We start from the raw sequence: 25578 nt of genomic DNA on the forward strand, positions 1-25578 counted from the left end.
GTGATTCATAATTTTAACTTCATTTCGTCTTTCATTTCGTCGCGCGCCTGTCAGGCGATGCGCAGTTTGCTGTGATGGCTCTGTGTAACATTTTCGTATCTTTCACTATTTTATGATATTCACGTGTCTAAACCTTTTAGTATAATTTAGTCTTAATTTGTATTTATGCGTTTTAATGCGTCTGAATAAAATGGCGAATCAATCCCAGAAAATTGTGTTTAAGTTAGTGTTAACTGGAGGTAAGAAACATTAAAATATTAATTAAAAATATGTTCGAGATAAAGAGTTAGATTTATTAATTAATCTATTTTTAATAAATTGTGACAGAAAAGGGTTACTGTGTTATTTACACAAATATAAATAATTAGCTTTTAATACACGTGGAGACTTGGCACCGATTTCATACAATCCATATTACTCTTTAACCTAAACAGGGCCTTGCGGCGGCAAAACAACTGGACAATCCCGACTTAGCACATTCTTCGAAAACTTGGGATGGAAGGTAATAATATATTTTTTATATTTGACTACATAAATCCATAACATAACAAAGAATTAACTAGTACTCACGTACTATATCTTTAAATATATTATATGGATTCTTATATTTGTCATATAAAAATAGTTTTCTAATTTCAATAACGTCGAAAAATTATAATTACATCATATCCTTGAATATTTTTATAAAAACTTTAAATGTTAAAAATGTCCTTAAATATAAATTAATTTAAAAAAAAGAATTGGTTACAAGTAAGAAGAATGTTCCTTGTGGTTCATATTTGGTATGGTTTCTCCGTAAGGAGATCCAATAAAACATTGTTCCACATTGTGTTTATTTCCAGGTGTTCCGGGTGCCGGAAACGGCTACCGTCCTCTTAAGGTACGAAGTGCAACCTCCACACTTTCAAAGTGCAAGTTGCATTATCAATAATTTAAAAAAATCCATTAGGATTTTTTTAGACCCTTCTCTTTTTTAAATTGTTATCTACATGTATTAATTGTCTATGAAATATTTGATCATAACTCATATTAGATTAATTAAAAGAAAAAAGTAGAATAACATAGAAGGCAGCAGTTTGATAATTTATCAAGTTTCTATAAATTGTAGTATTTTTTGAGCAAATACTTTTGTCTTTACTCAATATAAAAACTGTTTTAATTTGTATAATTTTGTTTTAAAATAATTACAAGTGATAATTTTAATATTAATTGCTCTAGAATGTTCTATATAAACATCACACAACTTGTATATGGTCTCTTTTTTTGATATGGTGATCTTTACAATTTCTTCAATTATTTTGTTTCTTTTACAGTGGCGGTATAAAGTTTGCAGATCTCAGCCCAGATGAAGGTAAGAATCATTTCATAGAATATTTTAATACTTCATGCTACTAAGAATATAATAAACAAACAAGATAGCAATAAACCTAAAAATAAAAAAGGGAATCAAATTTTATAAATTATAGATAAACAAAAATATACTATATATTTTTTAAACATTAGAAGTGTCATTGCTGTCAGCAAGTTCAGTGTGCCAAAAATTAGTACAATAATTCACTCAATTTGTGTTCAAGAATAGCTTTTGCATATTTTTCTAATATATGCTATGCTTCGGGTTATTTCGCTTTTAATAAAATTAAAATATCTTATTGTTTCAGTAAATTAATGAGCAATTAATTTTGTACGCTTCGAAACCTCCATATTATAAAGCGATTAAAATTAAAAACAATTACTGTAGCGAAATTTCATTATCAGTATATAATAACCATAGTAAAAAGAAATGATATATTCTTGTTGGTTGAAGGAAATTAATATGCTTACGTGTTATAGTATTAAATTTACGTATCGATTTAAATTACATATAGTTTTTTTTTTTAATGAATAATAAAGGCAATGGGGTTGCCATTAAAAGTCGCGCCTGTCTATGTTTGGTTCGCGTAAGGTAGGGCGAAAGGGGCTTTTCACTGCCAAGTTCGCTATAATATCCTATTCATGTGTAAATATATTTCTTGGCGTGTCACTTCTTAAATAAAGTACCTAATAAAATGTGATAAATGCAAAACAGTAAATTAGGTACTATATTTTGTTTTCTTTTTTTTTTTAATTTAAATAATGTATGACGACCTCTGTGGTCGAGTGGTGTGTACACCAGTTTTCATGGGTACGCCACTCTGAGGTCCCGGGTTCGATTCCCGGCCGAGTCGATGTAGATTACCATTAGTTTTCTATGTTATCTTGGGTCTGGGTGTTTGTGGTACCGTCGTTACTTCTGATTTCCATAACACAAGTGCTTCAGCTACTTACATTGGGATCAGAGTAATGTATGTGATGTTGTCAAATATTTATTTAATATTTAATGAATGCTATTTATTTAATATTTAAAAGTTTGAAAACTTATTTATATTAAATGCTAAGATAAATAGCAAGCAAATATTAGTACATAATATATATTACACACTCGGTTGATGTTTGCACGAATTACTTGTTTCGTGCTATTTACATGACAATAGAACACAGGCATGTGATGTCCTGGCACGAGTAAAAATAAATTGTACTCGTTTACATATAAAATGTTAACATCAAAAGTGATTAGAATTGTCGCGAAGGAAATATTCAACCATGTGCGAAGCCACGCTCCATCTATGATGCGTAATAATGCATTTAATTTGTTCTTGTCCGTGCATCAATTTGTCCTCACTGAACGAATGATAAAATATTTGTGACATGTATGAATGAACACATCTTATATGTCATATACAATTTATCATTCCTCGAATTCTTATATAACCGTGTAAATGAATATTATTGTGTTGTCGTCACAATTTACAAATAAAGAGACTTGCCCCGGTTGGCCGCGTCACGTGCTCTATTTATTTTCGTTTCAGTAGCTTTCTGTTACTGCTAACTAATGAAGCTTTATCGTCACGTGTATCTTTTTATAGTTAAGATATGAATACGCAAACGATACCGTTGAATCGTTATCTCTGACTGAAATTAGTTCTACATTTCACTTTCTACTTCACAAAAAACTTGCGCCTTTAAACGTTTCTGCGCTGCGGTGAATCAATCTTTCATATTTAATATAATATTGAAATAGTATTATTACAAGATATTTTTCTTTCTTACGGTTGTTTATTTTTTTTACATTATTTATTTTTATTATAATAACATGGAATAATTATGTACCCGACAGACTTAAAAGTGTTGCACAGTTCACAATAATCTTTGAAACCTTTTTAATCCGTTACATTCAAGGACGGTTGTGTGAGTACACGTATCTCGTTGAAATTATACGTTTGTACCAATATCACATAAAAATAGAAATGCTTGATAAGTGTACTTTTATGGGGCTTCGCGGTTGGCCACGCGAGTTGTTCTTTGACGCAATCGCTCAGGGTCACGTTCAGGGCTAGTCTGGATATACATTTAAAATAGAATACACCAACACCAGCGTGAGATTGACTTGCATTGTTACGTATATCTTAAACACATTCCTATCGATAGCGGGGAACGAGCAGTGGTTCAAAAGATATACGATCGTAAAAACACATTCCGTTTGGCATTGATTTACATGAAATCCACTTATACAATTATTTGTTGAATAGATCCGGCTGTAATATTAAATTGTCTGCAATTGTTTTTGTACAGCGATAAAAAAAAACAAATTGAAGTGTAAAAAATTAAAGGGAATTTCACTTTGGTGCACAAAGGTCTCTTTTTCTAAGAAGGTATACAGCTTATTTCACCTAGCGGCATTAATGTGAATGTGGCGAAATTTCAAACACATGTGTTCCTCGCGGTTCTACGTCTATCATCGTATCATGAATATCCAATAAAAAATCGAAATTATTCAAATCGTAGCATAATACAAACAAGGATGGAGAGCTTGAATAAAGAATCTATGATATTCAATTTGGATTTGAAAATAAAATGACGTTCGGAACAGCAAAGAAATAACATTAATATGGATATATGTAGTTAAATGGAATGTGTTTTATTACGAAAAGATATAATAATCAAGAACTGTTAGTAGTACACAATAGAGCTCCTCCGATCGGAATAAACTATGTGCTATGGAATTCAATTTAAATAACCAAGTTTCTGTCATAATACGTTAAGATAGTTCTGCTTCGAGTATAATAAATAATGTCAATTAATAACACAATCTTAACCAGCTTAATGTTTATCTGTACGATGAACAATTTAGCAAACAATTACATTCATTAACAAGTTCATTAACAAGTTCTATAATATCATACTCGAAGTGACCGACTATTACTCGATTCAATCGTTTATGTATCGCTGCAAAGTGCAAACCAATTCACACTGGTCTCTCGATGTTATCGTTAAGTGACGTTGGCTCTGTTCACCTGTAACCGGTGTAATCTAGATCGATACGAGTTCTTTCTATTCACGTTCATCTCGGACGAAAATTAACATCTAAAACGTTATTAATGAAGTTATATATCGATATACGTCAAACGGTAAAAGCAAATCGTTTACGATAAGATGTTTTATTATGACGTCAATGCTAATTGTAAACATCAGGTTCTTTGGTACTGTGTGGGTGTAATTCGTCTGTTTCGTGTACGATGTTTTGTTTACCTAATCCAAATCGTCATCTCCTGTGTTGAAAAATATATTGTTCATAGAAAAATACTGTAATTTAGCCTTTGTTTGGTCATTATCAAAGAAAAACATAAGGAATGAGTCGTCCAACATAATTGTAACAATGTTTTCTCAGTTCGAATAAGTTCTGTTACGAAATATTTATTTAACGGTTACCTTGTACTTATTTTATTTCTTTATGAGAATTTCACTTTTAAATTGTATTGTTCGTTAATAGATAACTTGAATAACGTTTTCAATAGTTTTTTTATTCATCGGTATGATGAAAATTTACATTGTGCTGTTAGCAGAAAATGTAATAAGTGTCCCTGATGAGGAATGTCGGGGTCGTTGCAAAAGGTGCACCGCCGCTGCTATAGCACGGGCGATACAAGGTGACTGTGGTGAGTTTCCACCGTAGTCCCGCTAAATGGTATATTGATTAGTGCTAATACATTGTACACCTACACAGCGCCACTGAACCTTAATAACGGTAATTCCATTAAAACTAAGTACATATCATTCATCATCATTATGCGTGATGAGGCCAGTCTGCGAAATATTATTGACTTTGTTACACGATAGTGGCTAGAATTTCAACGAAAGTTTGAATAGTAGATGTCTGTTGAAGTTCTTTAAAATTGTCTCTTCATGTTTTTTGTTCATGAGGTGACGTCAATACACTTTTAATATTTTTCAAGCGATACGTCACTAGAGACACATGATCAATGTCCACCTTATCATTGCCAAATTACTATTGTTATGTCTAGTTTGAAGTTTTCAATGGGGACTGATGACTAACGATGACAGCTCAAATTTTAACACAACAATATTGTGTAGTTGTTAGCTAAACACGCGGCTTCACTCGAAATTTATAAAACTCACAAACTTCACCGCCCATTTTATCTCCTTGAGACGTGAAATTAAAAATATAAGGGTACTTGCCCCGGGAGTAAAAACTATCTCTATATCAAATTTTATTTAAATTGATACAGTGGTTTAAGCGTCAGCAGGTAACAAAATAAAAATAAACTTTATTCAAGTAGCCTTTTACAAGCACTTTTGAATCGTCATGAACAATAAAGTGAAGCTACCACTGGTTTCAGATTAGGTTACTTTTGCATTTAGGTATATTTAGTCGGAATTGCTTATATTTTTCTATATAAACGGGTTCATAAATAGTTCTTTGTTAAGTTTGTAAAAGTCTTTCAAGTTATTCCATTATGCAAATCAGTAACAGCAAAATCGTAACTGCTCAGCTTTTCAGTTGAAAGATTTATTTCAATGCGCGGTTATAAAATATCAGACAACTTTGTATTTATATAGTAGGTACATATTTATAACTTGAAAAATTGATGAAATCAAGACTCTATGCTTTAGCAGTAATTGATCTCGTTACGACAGATAATGGCTGAAGTATTGAACAGTAAAGTTGACATAGCATGTTGTTTCAAAGTCACGCGATATTTAAATTAAACGAAGAAATATCAAACAATTCCGTTATTTATAACCGTCTGCGTAACGACGGACAGGAAACAACGTTTATGTTTTCTTGTTTAAGTTGCGAAATATTACTGTTTCAAAATGATCATACTTTTAAAATTGTAAAATGAGCAAGAAAATCTTGTGTGTATTACTTGAAACGGAGCGTTGTTATTAAAGTGAAAGCATTTCTAGGTCTTCATGTATCTACGTCGTAATATACCGAAGGTGTTAATTTAATTTCTTAATTGGTTTCGCGCTATTATTTTTAAATGAGATTATAATAATTTTAATATGTAACATATACAACAGTCTTTCCGTCGATGTATTTCCCGCAATTTTGTGTACAGATAAACGGCGATAACCTTTCGCTCTTCGGACCCGGTTACTTGCGATTTTATTAATAGTAAACAATTTGTCAAAATATTACGATATAATTAAAGTGAAACTAGTCTCTTCCAGTACAGAAAAGAATAACAATAAGATAAGTAATGGCAATATTTTGTACACTATCATGAATATTTATGCGAATTTGTAATCATCGTTTTATGTTTATTTGAAAATTGTATAAACCGTTTCGATTGTACTGTCATAAAACTTTTATAGCAATTCGTCCTTGATTTGAAAGTTATGTCTTTGACCTTTCGGAATAAAATTTTAATATGTAATGAAGTTAGTTCATTGGTTGTCGTTTAATATTGGGCTGAAGTATCTTAGTCCTTGGCTTCCGTATGAAATGTTTCATAAATATATAAAAAAAAAATTCATAAGAGATGGAGATTTAGTTAGATTTCATTCGTTTATATCAGGATTGAATGTCTTATCATAGAGTACCCTTACAAGTCTATTTTCCTTTGTCCCTACGACCTGCTGTTTATGTTTACGTAATGTATGAAAATATACAATATACAAAGTATGTTGTGACAATGAAGTGTCATGTTTGTCAAGTTCACGGCGTTTCTTATCGGTAACAGTCTCTCATAGGCTATTAAAATATGTATTCATATGCTGTGTTATATAATTTGTATATATTATTCGATACCCGTTCCAATCTCGTGTAATGAAAATTATATTAAGTACGTTTCTACAACATGCATTTGGATATCATGAGCCAAGAAGCGCCTCACTAAGTTAGTTACCAAGGTAAATTATAACAGAAACATATTAATAATTATGATAAAGTATACACATTAATTATTATCAAAAATAATCAGTTATATCTTAAACAGATGGCTCATGTTTACAATTATGTATAAATAAACACCATGATTTGCTATCTGATAACCTCTCCGTAACTCGTATACACTTATCGCATGTCTGTATAGCTACGTTGTCTGCGAATATCGACAAATTATTCTTCTAATTGCTACGAGCACGACATGAATTCCATGATTCCTGTCAATGGCTGAATACATAAACGTCAGCCAATAAAACACGACCACACGCTGTAATAATAACATCTATAAGAAGCCGTAAAAACGCTGCTTTACGTTGGTTTTATTACGTTTTTGCTTCGTAGTGATGCCTAGCAAATGTTTACCAACGTCTAGTCGAGACTAGTCAATTGCCACTGTAGATATTAAAATATATTATATGTAACTGAATCTCTACAAAGAAAGTAACATTAAAACAACATTTTTATACTTTTATTTGAATTGCTGGTATAATGTGTCCTAATATGTTTTTTGCAAACCATACAATGAGTTCGTTTAAAAAAGTTCGCATATAATTTTTGAATATTACTTCAACCTTGAGTTTATTAAAAATATACATTCATAATTATGTATATACCTTTAATGTCACTGTATACAAAATACCTATTTTGTTGTTTCTTTTTATTCGTGGAAGTAACTTTCATGAAGCGAATTATAGAAAGCCGCATTGTTTTTGGCTTCCGATAGACAAATAAACGTTGCGTTCAAAATTGCGCCTTCGGAATACTGCAGTGCACACGTAACATGTTATTTCAAATCAAATAAAGAAAACAAATCTAGTATTCTAGTTCATATAAATAGTAGTTTTTTTTTTTATTAAGAAAAAACGTCATGATTTTTATTTTACAACTAACTCCTGTAATTGTTTGTATCAATGTTTTAATTTAACGATTATCGTTAAATTAAGATGAGAGAAAAAGATGAATTAATATAAAAATAATTATTTCCGAGTCTTGCAAAAAACCTTTAAAAAAACTTAATTAGTTTGCGGCGCCGCTTCCGTCACTTATTGGCAAGGTTTTTATACCTATGTCTACTGCATTTTTTATACGTCCTCCTTCGTTTTCTTAACAGATTATAAAAAAAAATACTGTTCAGACTTTGCACAGTGGTTCATTGGCATACGCTGAAAATAAAACGTAGCGAGGTAACCATGGCCGCTCCGTCGCTAGTACTATACGGTCGTCGCCGAATAAATCTGCCAAAACGAATGACACATCAAGGCGTTAACCCTAACAGAACGGAACAAAAGGTATAATATGTAATATTTATATACATAATTCATATGTATATGTACAAGCATAACATATTCAACGCTATTGTTAATCCCTTTGTTACACGACGTGGATGCCGTTCGTGTTAGGTGTAGGATCTTTACTGAAATTAGACATAATGGCGTGAGATGTAAGTTGTATTTAAAAGAAAAACATATATGTATAGTATACTCGTTTCCATCTGCGATTTTGAACACGTGCCAGGGTGGAGGGAGCAAGTGATATATCCTATACGCTTTTGTATAATCCTGTTACATCTATGCAATACTACATAATATAATAGTATGTATATGTAATTATAGTAGTATTTCATGATGATTAATTGATTACTTATTAAAGCATGTAACAAACATACATAAATTCATATTTATAATCTTAGCATAAATTGACGTACGATTACGTAAGTCCTGAGCAAATTAAAAATGTTATCATAAGTACATTCCACGCTTTTATAATTGGATGTATCTACGCTATTGTAATAAAAGAATTAGTATCGAATTACGGTTACAGGATAAGTCTGTAATTCAAACCTCGGTTACTAGCTGTGACGAGCAACCCGAGAGCCGATTTAAACAATGCATTTATGATGACTCAATATTTTAGTTTTATCGTTGACGTTCGTTGAAATAATACACTAGGCCGGTAATAAATATTTTTCTTCATGCAATTATGTTAAAAGAAAAAAAAAAACATTTCATCTTTGCGCCAGACAACCTCGTCTAGATTTTATTTGGGACAGACAGGGACATCTTTGACCTTTTCTTGTCACTTGTAGAGATTATACTGTTGTTGTTGTACATATAACGATAATTTGCGAATATGTTAATTTTAGAGAAAAATATAACGTATATAATTATAATTCATCATTATTTCTTTTGTACTCGTTTTCTCTCGCGTTTTGCGGTATTGGTTCACATGTGTTAGGCAAAAAAGTAGCCTATGTCTGTTTTTGAAGTTCAAGTTAGCTTCATACCAAATTTCATTAAATTCTCAGTTTGGTCGTGAAAGAGCAGTAGACAGACAAAGCTACTTTCACATTTATAATATTAAATAATATAGATATAATGGGTGAATAGGCTTGTGTATTTATAGATACAAGGGCTATTCACTTAGCTCCCACGGTTGATCACTCACTAGCAATGTAAACTATTAGTAATACCTTTTACAATGTAAATATATAATTACGACTAGCAACACTTACCGGCAGGTGGCCCTTTGGCTTATGTGTTATTGCCATATATAAAAAGAAGTTAATAGGTTCTACTTGTTTTTATACGAATGCAAGTTTCAATATTTATAAACTCTATCAGAGTTTATAAATATTCAACTTATAAAGTTTGGTATGTTAATATAATAAATGCGGAGGTTTCTTGCTACTCAATTGCGTTCGAAAAGCTAGACTTCAATAAAATATCTAAAAATCGATTAGGTTGTAAAATAATAAAAAATAATAATTGCTTAAAATTGAATGTACTTTGACTGAAGACTTATTATAAGTATGAAGATCAATGCTTCAAAATGTTTTTTTTATATAAATTAAATATGATATTTTATAGCCGTAAAGTAATCGCGGCTCAGCCTATTTATTTCCTATAAAGTTGATATTAAATAGTAATATTTTAGCTCGCGGTTTTATTACTAACATAAAGCCATGTGCTGGTCGTTAAAATAATATAAGATGAATCAATATTTGTAAGAGAACACTTTGTTTGATTATTTATTTACCTTTGCTTATTATTAATAAGCAATGTGTCTAAGTGACTTATAATGAATATTAACGCCTTGTTTGTCTAAGGGCTTTTTTTTAGTTTTTATTTTGCCTCTGTATGGAGTGTTTGTGTGGAACCGGCCGACACTAATTGAACTCGAATATAAATTAAAAAAAAAGTAGATATTGTCCATCGATTTGGTATCGTGCGACAATCGATAAGCCGAATAAAAATCGGATTTTTTCTGTCTATACTCCCAATCATAACAGGAATAAAGACAAATGAACAACATTTAACAGCAAGTTGACGCGATATTATTGGTTGAGAGCTTGATTAATCTATGATATTCACTATGGAATCAAAACTGTCATTAGAATTTTGGAAGTAAAATTAGTTTGAAATAAAGTAGTTTTTATAATACAACACAATATGTTGTATTGTATTGTATTGTATATGTTTATCAACCGACTTCCAAAAGGAGGAGGTTATCAATTCGTCTGTATTTTTTTTTTTTTTTTTTTTTTTTTTTTTTTTTTATATGTTTGTTACCTCATAACTTTTCACTGGGTGGACCGATTTTGATAATTTTTTTTTTGTTTGTAAGGTAGTGCTTCCCGTGGGGTCCCATTTTTTTATTTTTTTTTCCGATGATGGTATCCATGTGAAAACGACATAAGTCTTAAATTTGCATTATGTATATGCGCGACAAATAGGTGAATAACTGAAAATTTTAACAAAAAGAAAAACCGACTTCAAACAAAACAGTATTTTAAAACAAATTAAAATGCACTAAAAAGTATCAAAAATAATTGCATATTTAACATATTTTTGAGAGTCCTCCTAGGTAAAATTAAATGAAAAATATTAGACTACTTAAAAGTCGATTTACGATTATATAACGTAGTTATAGTTATTGTTATATTTGGAGCCGGTGTCAGCCACAGGCACACGCTTCAACAATCAAAAGAAAGAAGCGATACGAGCCTCTTGATTGACCCAGTATAATATCGTACAAAAGGTAATTTGTAAGAAACATATTTCTTAAAGTATTCTCTTATTGTTTTTTGATAGATATAGTATAGGTTGGCTGACACCGACTCCAAATATAGCAATAATTATAACTACATGATATAATCGTAAATCGACTTTTTAAGTAGTCTAATATTTTTCATTTAATTTTACCTAGGAGGACTCTCAAAAATATGTTAAATATGCAATTATTTTTAATACTTTTTAGTGCATTTTAATTTGTTTTAAAATACTGTTTTGTTTGAAGTCGGTTTTTCTTTTTGTTAAAATTTTATTTTATAAAAAAGATACATTCATGATAAACCCTTATTAGTGCACAATGCTGCTGAGTCACTAGCAAATCGCATGAAATACCTAAATGTACGGTTTGTTTTTTTTTTTCTAGTTCTATTGGAATGGGAGTTATCGGTTATTCCCATTTCTCAGTGTTGCCCGTGTTTGTGCAAATACTTGTGCTCTATATTATTCTCGCGTTGTTATCTTATCTCCGTTGTACGTAGCTGCCGTGATCGTTTTTGGACAGGAGGATGTATTTTGTAATGAACATTTTGCCTGGTTTGTTAAATATCCACGTAACAATAACTTATCGTTATTAACTCAAGCTTATTTTGTATTGTTATATGTAGTTTTAACTTACGCATTTAACCTAATTACAACAACATGTTAACTGCGATTAAATTCTGTCTTATGTTTTGTTATTACATGGAATCAATAATAATCAAGTTCCATTATACAAAAAAAAAAAAACAAAAATATGTTTTCTTTGGCACTGTTCCAAATCGCGAAAATTCTGTTAAATAAGGCGCGTTATAGCATCATACCTACATCCGGTAGTATTGTTTCATGCTCGTTCTATTGCTAAATATGATGTAATAACCATTTACATATTCTCATCCCTTTTATTTTCGGGTCGGCAAGTGTATAAATAAAATCTAATGATAGAGCTACTAAAAGGCTTCTGCTAATGCATTGCGTAAGGTTGGTTAATCGACAATTGGCTAATGTCATCTACTGGGATGACTTGGACTTGTTGAGTTTCTTGGTTTTGTCGTTATCAAGCGGAAATTTATGCAATATCATTTAATTATGTTAATCAAACTTGTATGAACGTTAAAGGAGACACCCGATTTTGGGCCCAACGTTACAAACATGAAATTTATCCGAAAAAACTTGTCTATTTTTTCAGATTATGCCCTAAAAATATTAACCAAAATAGCAATGGCAGTATGAAAAAAAAGCAAATCATTAGTCTGTAATCACGAACTTATAATAATTGACTTATATTATGTTGTGTAATTATATACTCAAAGTATAAATTTGCTTAGATTATGAAATGAATCTGCAAATTCAGAAATTCATTTAATGAAATATCCTGCCATAGTACTTGTCTATACGATCAATGAAAATGGCGTTATTAATAAAGACTAAAAAATTGCTTTTTTATTGTTACAGCAATGAAGTTCCAGGAGAATCTATTGAAGACCATGATTCAGATCGAGAACACGTTCTTCGAACTGGGACGAACATGTCAACGGAACTGCCTTATAATATGCGACCGAGGAGCCATGGACGCTAGTGCATGTGAGTATAATTGCTATGACTCATTTGTTTTAGGGGAATTACGTCGACAATCTTTTTTAAGTACATTAATGTTAATTTCCCTGATCAAGTAATTGCTAGAGATTGTAGCAAAATGTTGAAGGTCATAACAACTCATGAATCATAATACACCAAAGAAATTTCCGAATGACTTCAGGTCGGCAAGTGACCACTATCGCTCAGAACATTGGCACAGTAAGAAGTGCAAGTGAAATACACTAAATACACCGTTGGTGCACCACTTGTACAGCATTAATTACACTGACTCATTACAATATGTCATAACGAAATGGCAAAATAATTTGGCGGTAGGATAATTCAATTATAAATTTGGTTGTATACGCAGACGAGATCTGCATAAAGCTAGTTATAAAGAAGATTACCCCAGTCATATAATCCTTATATAATTCGATTTAGATTCTGAGAATGAATTTTCTGTTTGAAAAAAAACCAAAGTAACTTCGTAAAACTAATTACCAGATAAAGGAGAGATACTTAGCTTGAAACTCGTGCACTGAGTACGTTGCTCCAGTTAAAGTTTTCTCAAGTAACCAATAAAATAAACTAAGTATATACCAAACTGTTTTTTATTATTATTAGTATACAAAGTTATCTTATCTTAGGTTATTTATTTTTAATTCAAAAGATTCAATCAAATATGATTATTGTGTATTAATAGATAGCGCGATTTAATTAAACACTATCTATGTAAAGTCACGTGTGTGTTGAAAAATGTCTCATGCAACATTCGTATTCGTTTTGCCTCGTATTACATCAATCATAGATATAGATAAGCTACAGGCTTTTCTTTCGTAATCATCGACAAGTGCAGAAATGTCACGATGACTATAACACGTTATAAATGCGTATGCATGTACTATAAGTCTATAAGGGATATTCAAGGTCGAAAGAGAGCTTTTAGCTTAATGACATCTACAACGCTTTTAGGTGTCACCGAGTAAATGATGCGTGGCGTCGGGAACGTGTAATTATATGATTAACGATATCATCATATCACTTTGCCAACATATACATTTTAATACTTTTTAGGGTATGATTTCATTTAACGCTTATGTTTTATGTTTGATTATTTGAACAGTGCTTCATTGCCTTCGCTATTATTTTTAATTTTTAATTCGATAGGGTTCTATTCATTACTTGCTAAAATGATATATAAGTACAAGTACATATTATATATTAGTTTCCGCCCGCGGCTTTGCTAGCGTGTAGGGGTTAAGATGCGGGTGTTAGGGTTCAAACCTATTTTGCTTCCAGACTAGTAGACGCTCACAAAAGGTCAAAGACATCTCATTCTTTTAAATTAGCTGTTTTCTTAGTATGAAAATGACATTAATAGTATTATTATATATTATATATTATTATACATTAAAATTACTAACAAGAAAATGAATCTGTCATATCGTCATAAGTCGCATCACATGATTTATTTGTTAAGATCTAAAAGAACAATACTAACTACAAAAATAATACATACAGTCTGTTCAATCCTTATTTGAACGTGCTAACCTCTGAATTTACTCGATCGATTTGAAATAAATTTTGGAATGCATTACATAGTCCATTTATACGACCCTCGGTAGCAATAATTTCAAACCTTTGGTGTTGCATCTGGCATGAATACAGTCAAAAAAATGATTTCCTTATAAATGTTTTCATTCTATTTCATAAATAATAAAAAACTACTACAAAATTTGTAAATATGATGATTTCACGGAAATATCATAGATATTTTGAAAACATTTTACAGAATTCAATCAATGGTCTGTTTAGTGCCATTGTTTAAGGGAAATTCTCATAATCGCATGACGTGTGCGATGAAGGTTGACGAAAGTCATTAACATAACAAATGAAATGCTAAAAAACTCGAGCATTAAGACATAGTTTTCCAATAAAATAAGTTGATATTTTGAAATACGATTTCATATATGAATAAAATTGTTGTAATATGTTATCACGATCGTATAAACCTAGTCTAGTCAGACCACTTAGACGGACTTATGGATAATGATGCAGTCGTTTTAGTATTATCTTACTTGGAGTCTAACACAACACTAAACCAATGGCGTCGTTGGTCTGCTATGATGATATTACAGATTAAAAAAATGATAATAATAATGATTTTAGCAATTAAGTATTTTTTTTCCAAATTAACTGAATGAATAATAAGTTAAATAATCCAAACAGAATAATATAATAGATCCCAGATTTTCGTGACTGAATCATACAAAAATAAAAAATAAATTGAATATATATCTATTGTAATTTGTATGATAAGTAGTAACTTGTAAGGTGATTTGTTAATTTGATTTATATTTCATTGAATTTTAGAACCTACTCGACTAAAACATATTTTGAGTCTTTTGTTATATATGTTATTCTTTAATTTATTTTTAACTAGTTTCGCCCGCGTGATACGAGGGGTCGGTCGTAGGACGTAGGTATAATAAGTAGTCTATGTCCTTCCTTCGAGTTCAAGCTGGCTTCGTACCAAATTTCATCAAACTTGTGTTTTATCTCATTTTATAAATATTAGAATTAAATTTATTTATTTTAGTTCTAGAATGTCGTAATTAATATTTTCTTTTATCATTTTATACGCATGTTGAGAAAGCGATAGCTACAATGTTGCTTGTTTGTTATCGCACCAAATCTTTAATATTATAAAGCTAGAGTTTGTTTGTTTGCTCGCGATAATCTCCCTATACCGTAAAGTTATCTTTTCCCGTAAGATAGCCCATTTATTGAGAAAGATCATATTTTATGCCGCTGAGATCGAAGGCTAGCACTAACGTATACAGTGGTTGAAACTCATTTCAATAACCATTAAGTAATTAATAATCTAAACAAAATCAATATATCACCAATACATTATGCAATTTCAAGTATATAAATTATTATGTAATTTATTATTATTATTATATATTTAACGTCATAACCTAGAATCGCGTGTTATTTATCTAAGAACACGTGCGTCATCAACGCACGATATATTGACATTTCTTTTATTTATAAACTTGTTTAAACAATAGCCAATGATTGATGCATTAAATAGAATATAATCTAAGATAGTATTAATTAATATTGTTATCTCTTGGAAGATAATCTAACGATATATTAGATTAGATATGGGCCAGTATCTATATGTCATCATTTTTCCTGCCTTTACCCCAATTTTATTTGGGGTCGACGCAGCATGTCTTCTTCCTGACTAACGTAATCTTACAAGTAATATTCTTTCTAACCATATCGTCCTTTACTAATATATATGAGTCATTTGCTTTGCCCTTACTTTCCATTTAATTGTCTAAGGATTTCAAGAAAGAGAGAATTCTTATTGCCAAACAATACAAAACTAAATAAATAACAAAAATTTCAAATTAACGTAAAGCGTCCTGTGGTAAAAAAAAGCCATTGCGGTCCATACCTGAGTCGAAACAAAGGATAATGATTAAGTTGCTTAATACCAGTCTTCCTTGTTTTACTAGCGGATTGGTTCCCCGCCTCCACAAAGATGGGCTCAAGAATTCCTAAGAAGCCCTATTTAACTCATATTTCAGATCTTATTTAGTTATTACCAAATAGCTTACCATAGTCATTCTAATACATTTATGTACGAAACTATCTATCTATATGTATTTAGTAATTGATGAAGATTAACTATTGTTTTACAGTTATATCAAAGGAAAAGTGGGAAGCGATGTTGAGCGCTAACAACTGGAACAGCGTTGAACTGCGGGATAACAGATACAATCACATCGTACACATGGTCTCTGCAGCTAACGGAGCTGAAGACTTCTATTCCACTGAGGTATGTGAATGAAATATAAATGTAGCATTTATAAGATAATAATTTATGCCTGCGTATGCCTGGGCACTTTTGGAACATATTCATTTGACCCATCTCTTACCAGTATTTAATTATAACCGCAGTTTAAGCACATGTTAATTCAATAGTTCTTGTCCGCATTCGAATCCGCTATCTTCGTTTAAAATTTACGTATTTTATTAACCACTGAACTATAACGCCTCTACGTATTTATATGGCCTTAAAATTACATTAATTTTGTAGTCAGCGAAACCACATTCGAAATAAGCCAATATATCATGCCAAACTTATGATTAATTATATAATAGTAATAATTTATTCATTTATAGATTCTGTCTATAAAATGTTTAATGCGTTCGCCGTAATCAATTTAAACACTTTTGTTCCATTTCAATGGTACGTTTGTTGATATGCAACAACAATAATGCATCACTTCATTTAAATTCATCGTTATCATTGAAAACTTATGATGAAACTCATGTGTTTTCTTCGCAAATTAAATTATGATGGAAATTTATTTCCATAGGCAAGTCATATAACGAATGATATGTCACTTTTCACTTTCGATATCAATTTGCGGAAAGCAAGGTCAATATTATGCATACCTGTAAACACAGATCTATATACATATGTGTTTATATCATTTTAAAATCTGATTTAATCTTATCACTATAGCAGAAAACTTTTCCGTACATCAATATCAAGGATTACTCACTTGTGATTTATATATAGTAACATAATGATAGCTTACAATTTCAATGTAAGGCTGTTTACACCATGTGACAGATTTATATGAAATCCTTAAAGAATAAAATAATAATATATTATTAATTATCAATCTCAGTCCGAATAAAATCGTTAAAGTTGTGAATAAAATTAGAAAGGTTAAAACCAAAATTACTGTTTTAATTTATTATGATAAATAATCTTAACAAAATTATCGCTAGTAAAGTTATTATAGCTAGTTATTTAAAAAAATGTCGTAGATTATAAATAAACATTATAATAACGTAGTCATAGTGATAATAGCGTTACAAAATCGTTGCGTGACGAGATCCTTTATACTCAACATAACTTGTCTGTAACTAAACAATATATACATTATATAGAATATATTTTATTAGATCATATATAAAAATAAAATAAATAAGGCAGATTAGCATGAAATACGATCTAACACTGTTCTTTCGTAACATGGTGATACGATTTCATAGTTATGTGCAAAACGTATATTATGTATGTTATTTAATAATTAAAAGATTAATAATTTAAAGTCTTGATATATATAAAGTCTATATGTATAGAAAAGATGCATTTTGTTTCTTGATTAAGTGACTAGGAAATGAGTAATATGTCTTTCGAGATATGTCTGTCAGTCACTGCTATTATTAAAATTATATGTAATAATATTAATATACGAAGTTTAACTTTGTATAGATTTTTTTCATGTGGTACGAAACGTGACTTAGACTCATGTAATATAAATACGTAACTTATATATAACGATGATTGCTTTGTTGGCATTTATCATGTAGATATTATTTTCAAACCAAGGCTATGATAATAACTCATTTAACTATAAACAAGTCTAATCCTATGAAATAAGTTATATTTTCTTGTAAATTCCTTTCTTACAATTGTACATTTGATATACGAACATTTTTATTTAATACTGCTATTAAGAAATCGACAATTATGATGTTGTCATATCGTTCTGGATTATAAACAAAAACCTTTTTTTTTTTGAAATAGCAGATAATATGTGATCGATATATTTTTAGGGATTAGTATTATCGAACGGCTACTCCCACCATTGACGTTCCACTGGCCAATTGCCAATTTAATATTCAATGGCTTATCACCAGCTTGACAATCAACGATTGATTGATACACATGAAATATTTTAGTAACTGGGATTTCGAATCAAATGTACGATACAATAAGTAGATTAAATGTGACAAATGTACATCAAATCTTCTTATATAATCTTAATACAAAACAAAACAAATGATAACTAGTATTTGTCATTAAATAAGAGATTAAGACAATCTTACGATAGCTAAGACCTGTATCGTTATATAAAATCTAGATGGGAATTTAACTCATAAAGAATAATGTATTGTTCCTCACCTGATTCTATTTATAATAATTTCATTACTCGTGTGACTACTGAATAAAGTATGCCAACTAAATTATTATTTGAATTAGATAGATGTTGTCCTATACATATGAATAATTTAATAAATTTATATGTTATGAAACATTTTTAAGTAGATTCGTTGTGACAGGATCATGCATGTCGCTCGGAGGGCGTGGAGCTTGCCAGGGAGTTGGATTACAACGCGGCAGCCGCTTGGATCGGACATCCGTATTTCGATGTCATCGACAACTCGACTGACTTCGACAAGAAGATGAACCGGCTGATCGCCTGCGTGTGCCAGCGGATCGGCATCGACACGGGCGATCGTCTCAACGTCAATTCCAAGAAACGCAAGTTCCTCGTCAAAAGTCCCCTCCGGCCAGACACCGAATTCCCGCCGTTCCAAGACTTCGACGTCGTACATAATTACTTGCAGAGTGATTTCCGCAAAGCCCAGGTCAGGCTTCGCAAGCGAGGCCAGAAGGGCCACTGGTCCTATATTCACACTGTGAGGAAATTCCACCCCACGAACGGGCAGTCCGTAGAAGTGCGTACGCAGTTGACGCATCGAGACTACTTGAACATGCTACCGCAGCGCGACGACGCACACTTCACGATATTCAAGAAACGCCGTTGCTTCATATTCAACAATCAATATTACCAGTTGGACATTTATAGACAACCAACGCATCCCAGGTGATATATTGTTACATCTTATCGCCTATATATATTGTATCTATGTATATATACGAATATGCTTGTTTAATAAACTGGTTTCCTTAAGGTTTTTGTCATTTACCTATATCTCTTGAGATGTTGGTGGAGGACTTATGATCAGGTAAATAACTGGGTGTTTGAAATGAGTATGCTTTGTATATTTTATATATTTGTTTGAAATTGAATTTAAATATTTTTCTTAATAAAATAATAATTTCCAGGTGTCGTGGCTTGGTACTTCTCGAAACATACAGCGCGGCCTACGACCAGGATGCGCTGTTAGCTTCTCTGCCAAAGTTCCTAACAATCGAGAAAGAGGTGACTGGAGACCCCGCATATTCAATGTATAATTTGTCCCTAAAAGAAGATTGGAAAACATCGAACAAGTACTACGCCGGTTCAGATTATAATGGTGGGTACTCTCTTTTAAATCTATGCACTTATAACGGCTTCTATAAAATAAATAAGACTGCCATACTCTGCTAAAAACATTTCTATTTTCCAAAAATTGGATAAATATAGTAAACTATTTCTGCATGAAAGATATTTCATTTAAATTCTTCTTTATGAAATGAAATTTTATTTCCGTATTGACCCTATAATTTGTGCATGTATGTATTCTATTTTTGATATTTGTGTAAACTGGCGTAATTATGATTGAAACTAGAATAAATTACTATACCCTATTTGTTGTAGTAGATAATCCAGCTATGTTTATTGATACAATCATTTGTCGATGTATTTATTTTACCTAGTATGTGTTAGTGTTGTCTCTTAGTGCCACACCGGTGTCTTGCACTGATCTGTGTATATTTTATATCTCACTCCAGTAGCATCCCATTGTTGGGATTCCCAAAGATTAAAGATAAAATAACTTTACAGATACGAAAGCCGTCATTCTGGGACATTCGTACTCTGATATACTTACAACTGACAATTCCAGCAGTAGCAACTAATGTTGATCAAGAGGTTTTGTTTGAATGTGGACACTAACAATTTATAATAATAGTTTATTCTAGTGACTAATATAATTACGCCAGTGTCGATTGTTGTACGTTCTTGCGAGGAATAAAAGTCTATTTTGGTTTATCAGGGCAAGTAAAATGTTTAACGAACGGTCATGCCAATAGACTAAATGGCCATGAAGCTGATAAAATTAATGGACACGGTGGAGTAAAATTGAACGGACACAGCTGCAACAAGGTCAATGGGCACGCCGGCGAGAAGAACCAAGTTTACAGCAGAATCAGTGGTCTCCATAAAATGAATGGTCACGAACAGACGAATGACACAGATTTAAATAACTTAAAAAATATAAACGGTGCGAAGCCAAGATCACCAAAGATTCCAAAGAAAGATGCTCTTAAGGTGTAAATTTGAAACATTTTAATGTCTATATTTAATAATATTTATAAAATTCCATTTTGCGACATTACAGTATACACCAAATCGTAAATTATACTTGTAGTTTAAGCTATATTATATCTGCGATTTAAAATTTAAACATCTCTGTGTAACTCTCTGTATTTATCAAATAATTGTAAATGCCAAATAAAGCAACTATTTTTATAGTATTTCTTGACTGCAAATATTTTCTATAGATCATGCGTCAGTAAAATGTGCACATCTAATGAAATATTTCATCGATATAGAAACACTTAATATTGTTTGTGCCTTTTATATATTCATACAGTGTTGTATGTTAAATTACATTTTACATTATGTAGTACTTAATATATTATATTGCAATAATATATTGAGTGAAGTATTATTGCAGATTGTATAAACTTCGTATTATGATTTAAGAAAAATGAAGCATTTTCTTTTAATAGAATGTAGTAAAATAACATGTGAAATTATGAAACATCTTGATGAAAAAGTTCACTTCATTCGTTTAAATAAAATGAATTTCTGACTATATTTTATTTCTAGTATAGTAACATTCATAGTTGTAAGTGTTTATTGAAATTCACTAAACAAAAAATTTTAAGATGTGACTTTATTTTTATTGAATGTTAGAATGTACTTAAAAAAATCTTCAGATGTAATTTACGAAAGTATTCGTCAAAAGTAATATAAATCATTAGGAGCTGTAACTATGAACGATGTAGCTATTATATTATTTGGCAGGAGTCAATGTTAGTAGCACTGTTTTAATGGCTGTGCTATATAATTAAAATATTAGAGCTAATTCAGCTTCGCTAATTGTTGGCAACACCGTGCCAACGCAATTGTTAAAAGTTGCACTTTATTATTTGCAGGTTCGTTATTAAGAGGTATTTTGTTTTACGAATAAGTTTTTCAGGTAAATGTAATCTGCTAAATTATTTTTTTTGAAGAGCTGCCATTTATAATTTTTCTTTTGTGCAACAAATATTTCGGATTTAATCTCAAAATTATAAGTTTTGTACCACTTAGCACTGGTTCTCAAATAAAGAAAATGTGCGCCTGATAAATGTTTTATTTTATAGTTGTTTTTCCTTTGCCTCAGTAGTAATCAATCTCGTTTCATTATGAATTAAAAAGTATGTAAAATGAAAATTCATCACTAATATCTTTTGGAATTGCTGATTGAAGTAACTTTCTTAAATATCGGATTATTTAAAAAAAATAATTAATCTAAAACTAACTTATAAATTATTAGTAAATGAACGCAATAAATTTATATTAATGTAATCAATATTGGGAACTGACACGACATATGGTGACCTAAAAAAATAATTTAGGTCTCTTATATACATTGTAAAAATAAAGGGTTAAAACCTAGCTCTACATATACTTAAGTAATGAATATGATGACGGTTTTTCATGGGTAGTTCGATTCCTGGCCAAGTTGATGTAGAAAATTCATTAGTTTTCCGTGTTGTCTTGTTTGTGGTGCCGTCGTTAATTCTGATTTTCCATAACACAAGGGCTTTAGCTACTTACATTGGGATCAGAGTAATGTATTTGATATGGTCCAATATTAAAAAAAATACAAATACAATAATAAGATGCATTACGGAATTCATAATTAATAATGTTCTGTTGTTTTAATACGCTTAACAACAATATTATAAAGAGTTAATCTTGTTTGTTTTCCTGTGATTCACCCAAAAACTACTTATCGAATTAATATGGAAATTTTTAATAATCAGCTATAGCTAAGGATGGAAATAGGCTACAAACATAAAGTATGTTCATTTGTAGCATAATTATTACTAGTTTATTATGTCAATAGCAAAAGGTTTGTCATTCTTGGTCGTTTTTAAAGAAAATGCTTTCAACAAAACGATTTATTTTTCAGATACTGAGGTACATAATAAAGATGTACGTCTTAATGTATGATTTTTTTACATTTTGGAAAATTCTATCTTTTTTAGGTAAGTAAAAGCTCCCATTTCATGTCAATTAAGACGAAATACAAGTTTATTGTAATTGTTAATCAAATGAAAAATAAATTATAGAAGCACATTTTACGAAAATGCTATAATATCATAACAGTCCGTTACTGTTTTCATTTAGTAAGGATCAACGCTAGAACAACATGATTTGGGTGCAAATATTTAAATTTTAACCACGAGTAGGGATTATAAAAAAGAGCGGATTATTATTCATAAAGTCATAAAGCTATATCCATACATTCTCATGTTCTTGTAAACAAATATTGAGACACGAGCCAAATAATTAGTTTCAAGAGTGCTATTTTAGTTGTATGGTATTTCATCACGATGTCCTTCTGACCAATTTTGGCCACGCGTACATTCTCAAGTAGACTAACTTTCTGGATGTCCTATCCAGAAAGTTATTATTTATAGTGTACAAGTTTAGCCAGAAATATCCAATAATATTGTTATTAGCAAAATCAATGGCTTTAACTTAGTACCTCAAGGCGTGCATCCTTATAAGCTATACTAGCCATTAGACCCGCTATACTAAATTTGTGCTCATCCGAGCTTTTGTAAATGGTCTAGCTAGCATTGTCAATAGATGTGTCAATAGAACCAATGCGGTTGTATGGGCCCCCGAGTCAAGGCGCCACGAGCAATTCTTGTAATTCAAACTTTTTTTATTAGTCCATTAATTCTTGCAGTTTTTTTTTGTAAAAATAATTCTAATCGAGTATGCAAGGATTAAGTTCATATTCCTGATTGTACTTGTGTACAAGCAGGAATATGACGTGAGTGTACAGTGAGTATTATAGTACAGTATAGTGATATATAAAAAAGTATAAGCTTTAAAACAAGATTGCATTGTAGCTGAATACTAACCACCCTAGCTTCATTTAGATAAGATCACCCAGCCAGTTTGATTTACTGTGAACACTTTTATTGTACTAAAATGAATGGTTATTCATAAAATCACTTTTTTTTTTAACTAAGTAAATGGATAAAGAATAATATAGTGTGACATGAAGTAAAATTTAAAATACCTTTACAGCTCCATTGATAAGCTTAAGTATGACGGCACTACACCTGTTTGAATTAAGCAAAATACTCAAAAACCTGTCATTTCATATTCAGGGAAAGCATGTAAGAATAAAAATATAGTAATCATATTAATATTTATTGTTACTATCTTTAATTTTCTGCTCCTTGTACATTTTAATAACTTTCTGGCCAGGCACAATTCCTTGTGACAGGCCGGGTCTTTTTTTCTTTTTACTAGCTTTAGTTTCCCAAACATCATCGTCCGTTGCTGAAGAGGCTTCAAGTTCAACTTGAGGTGGAGGAGCTGATGTCATTGTGCCTGCTCCTTCACACACTACTGTTTTTAATTTCTAAAACAATAAAATAAATTATTTACTATACTATATGTATTAAATAAATGTTGACACAATTATGACAATACGTTACCTGTTTTTCAGCTTCTAATTCTTCATTAGACTTCTGTATATCGGAGTCGTGTGCATATTTACAATTATGTCCGAACCGACAGCGGCCTTTTCTATAGTTCCAGCATATTTTCTTGCCGTTGATCATTTGAGTATTGTCTTTACCTGAAACCTTAACATTCATGGCCTATGTACTTGACGATTATATGTCATATTGGAAACATTAGTATGCCAATTTATAACCAAAATTTAAACTATGTAATGAGTTCAAACATCAGTCGTAAAAAATTTTCTTATTACTTTATGTTCTTAAGTAACTTCAGCCTTCAGCCCGAAAGATAAATTGTTTTATTTATACAACTAGTGTTTAGTATTGAAACTATAATATAAAGATATAATGTGAAAAGAATTATTCTATAATAGAAAGTCAACATATACCATTTTAACATGTTTCTCCAGTATGGCAGCTTTCGCTAATTCTTCCGCAACAAAAGGATTTGAAAAAACCGATGTGTGAAGAGTATTTTCCCCGAGAGTTGGTTTCGGTAACTTTGGCTTTTCATCATCTTTCCGGTCTTCTACTCTTGTTCTAAAAAGTTTGAAAAGTATAAATTAAACTTATTTTTTACTTATATTATTTGCATTTGAAGTTTTTATAATAATTACTTTTCTTCATCGCTGGTGTCTTCTTCTTCTGTGCTGCTTGAAGACGAACCGTAATCTAGCAAAGCATTCATTTCGATTTCAAGTTAAACTAGTAAATATAAATTATAAGGAACTCGTCAGTCAAAGCTTTAATCTATTAAATGAAGGATATTTTGTGCGGTACAATATCAGCCGTAAAGTAATTTTTTAAACAAATGCTAGCTTTAAAGTTGTTGTTAGGAAATTTTATAATACAACATGAAACATTGAAAACTTGAATCGCGTTATAGAAATTAGAAAACGCGACTTCTTTCTCTTCGCTGTCATAATCGTGACATAAGGTCGTATACACAACGTGTATTACACATACATATATTGAGCATATCGATATTCGATTGTGTAGCGATATTGGTAGCGTTCTCATAGTTTGGTTAGTCAATAGTGTGGACTGTATTAATAGAGATTGCTAATAAGTAATAGAATTAAAAAGCATACATCGTT

General features: G+C 30.9%; 2 protein-coding genes across 6 annotated transcripts; one reads left to right on the plus strand and one right to left on the minus strand.

The window, feature by feature from the left end:
* Position 1: 1 nt before the first annotated feature.
* LOC124533473 (TRPL translocation defect protein 14) lies at positions 2-22071 on the plus strand. Of its 5 annotated transcripts, none has more exons than XM_047108780.1 (10): positions 2-239; positions 435-502; positions 843-880; positions 1314-1351; positions 4917-5012; positions 12769-12897; positions 16608-16744; positions 19051-19598; positions 19841-20031; positions 20502-20686. In XM_047108780.1, the coding sequence occupies exons 1-10, from the start codon at positions 176-178 to the stop codon at positions 20573-20575; spliced, it is 1383 nt and encodes a 460-aa protein (XP_046964736.1). In that variant the 5' UTR covers positions 2-175; the 3' UTR covers positions 20576-20686. The 5 variants fall into 5 exon arrangements, with proteins under 5 accessions (XP_046964736.1, XP_046964733.1, XP_046964734.1 ...); XM_047108777.1 differs by lacking the exon at positions 20502-20686 and adding an exon at positions 20713-22071 and having other exon boundaries at positions 3-239; XM_047108778.1 differs by lacking the exon at positions 20502-20686 and adding an exon at positions 20713-22071 and having other exon boundaries at positions 3-239; positions 4920-5012.
* A 2079-nt stretch (positions 22072-24150) lies between these two features.
* LOC124533554 lies at positions 24151-25423 on the minus strand. The gene is made up of 4 exons (XM_047108913.1): positions 25099-25423; positions 24871-25021; positions 24455-24604; positions 24151-24378 (listed from the first exon to the last, which is right to left on the minus strand). Exons 1-4 carry the CDS (start codon positions 25167-25169, stop codon positions 24157-24159), a joined length of 594 nt encoding a protein of 197 aa, XP_046964869.1. The 5' UTR covers positions 25170-25423; the 3' UTR covers positions 24151-24156.
* Between the last annotated feature and the right edge of the window lie 155 nt (positions 25424-25578).

The sequence above is a fragment of the Vanessa cardui genome, chromosome 11 (assembly GCF_905220365.1).
Source record: "Vanessa cardui chromosome 11, ilVanCard2.1, whole genome shotgun sequence".
NCBI lineage: Eukaryota > Metazoa > Arthropoda > Insecta > Lepidoptera > Nymphalidae > Vanessa > Vanessa cardui.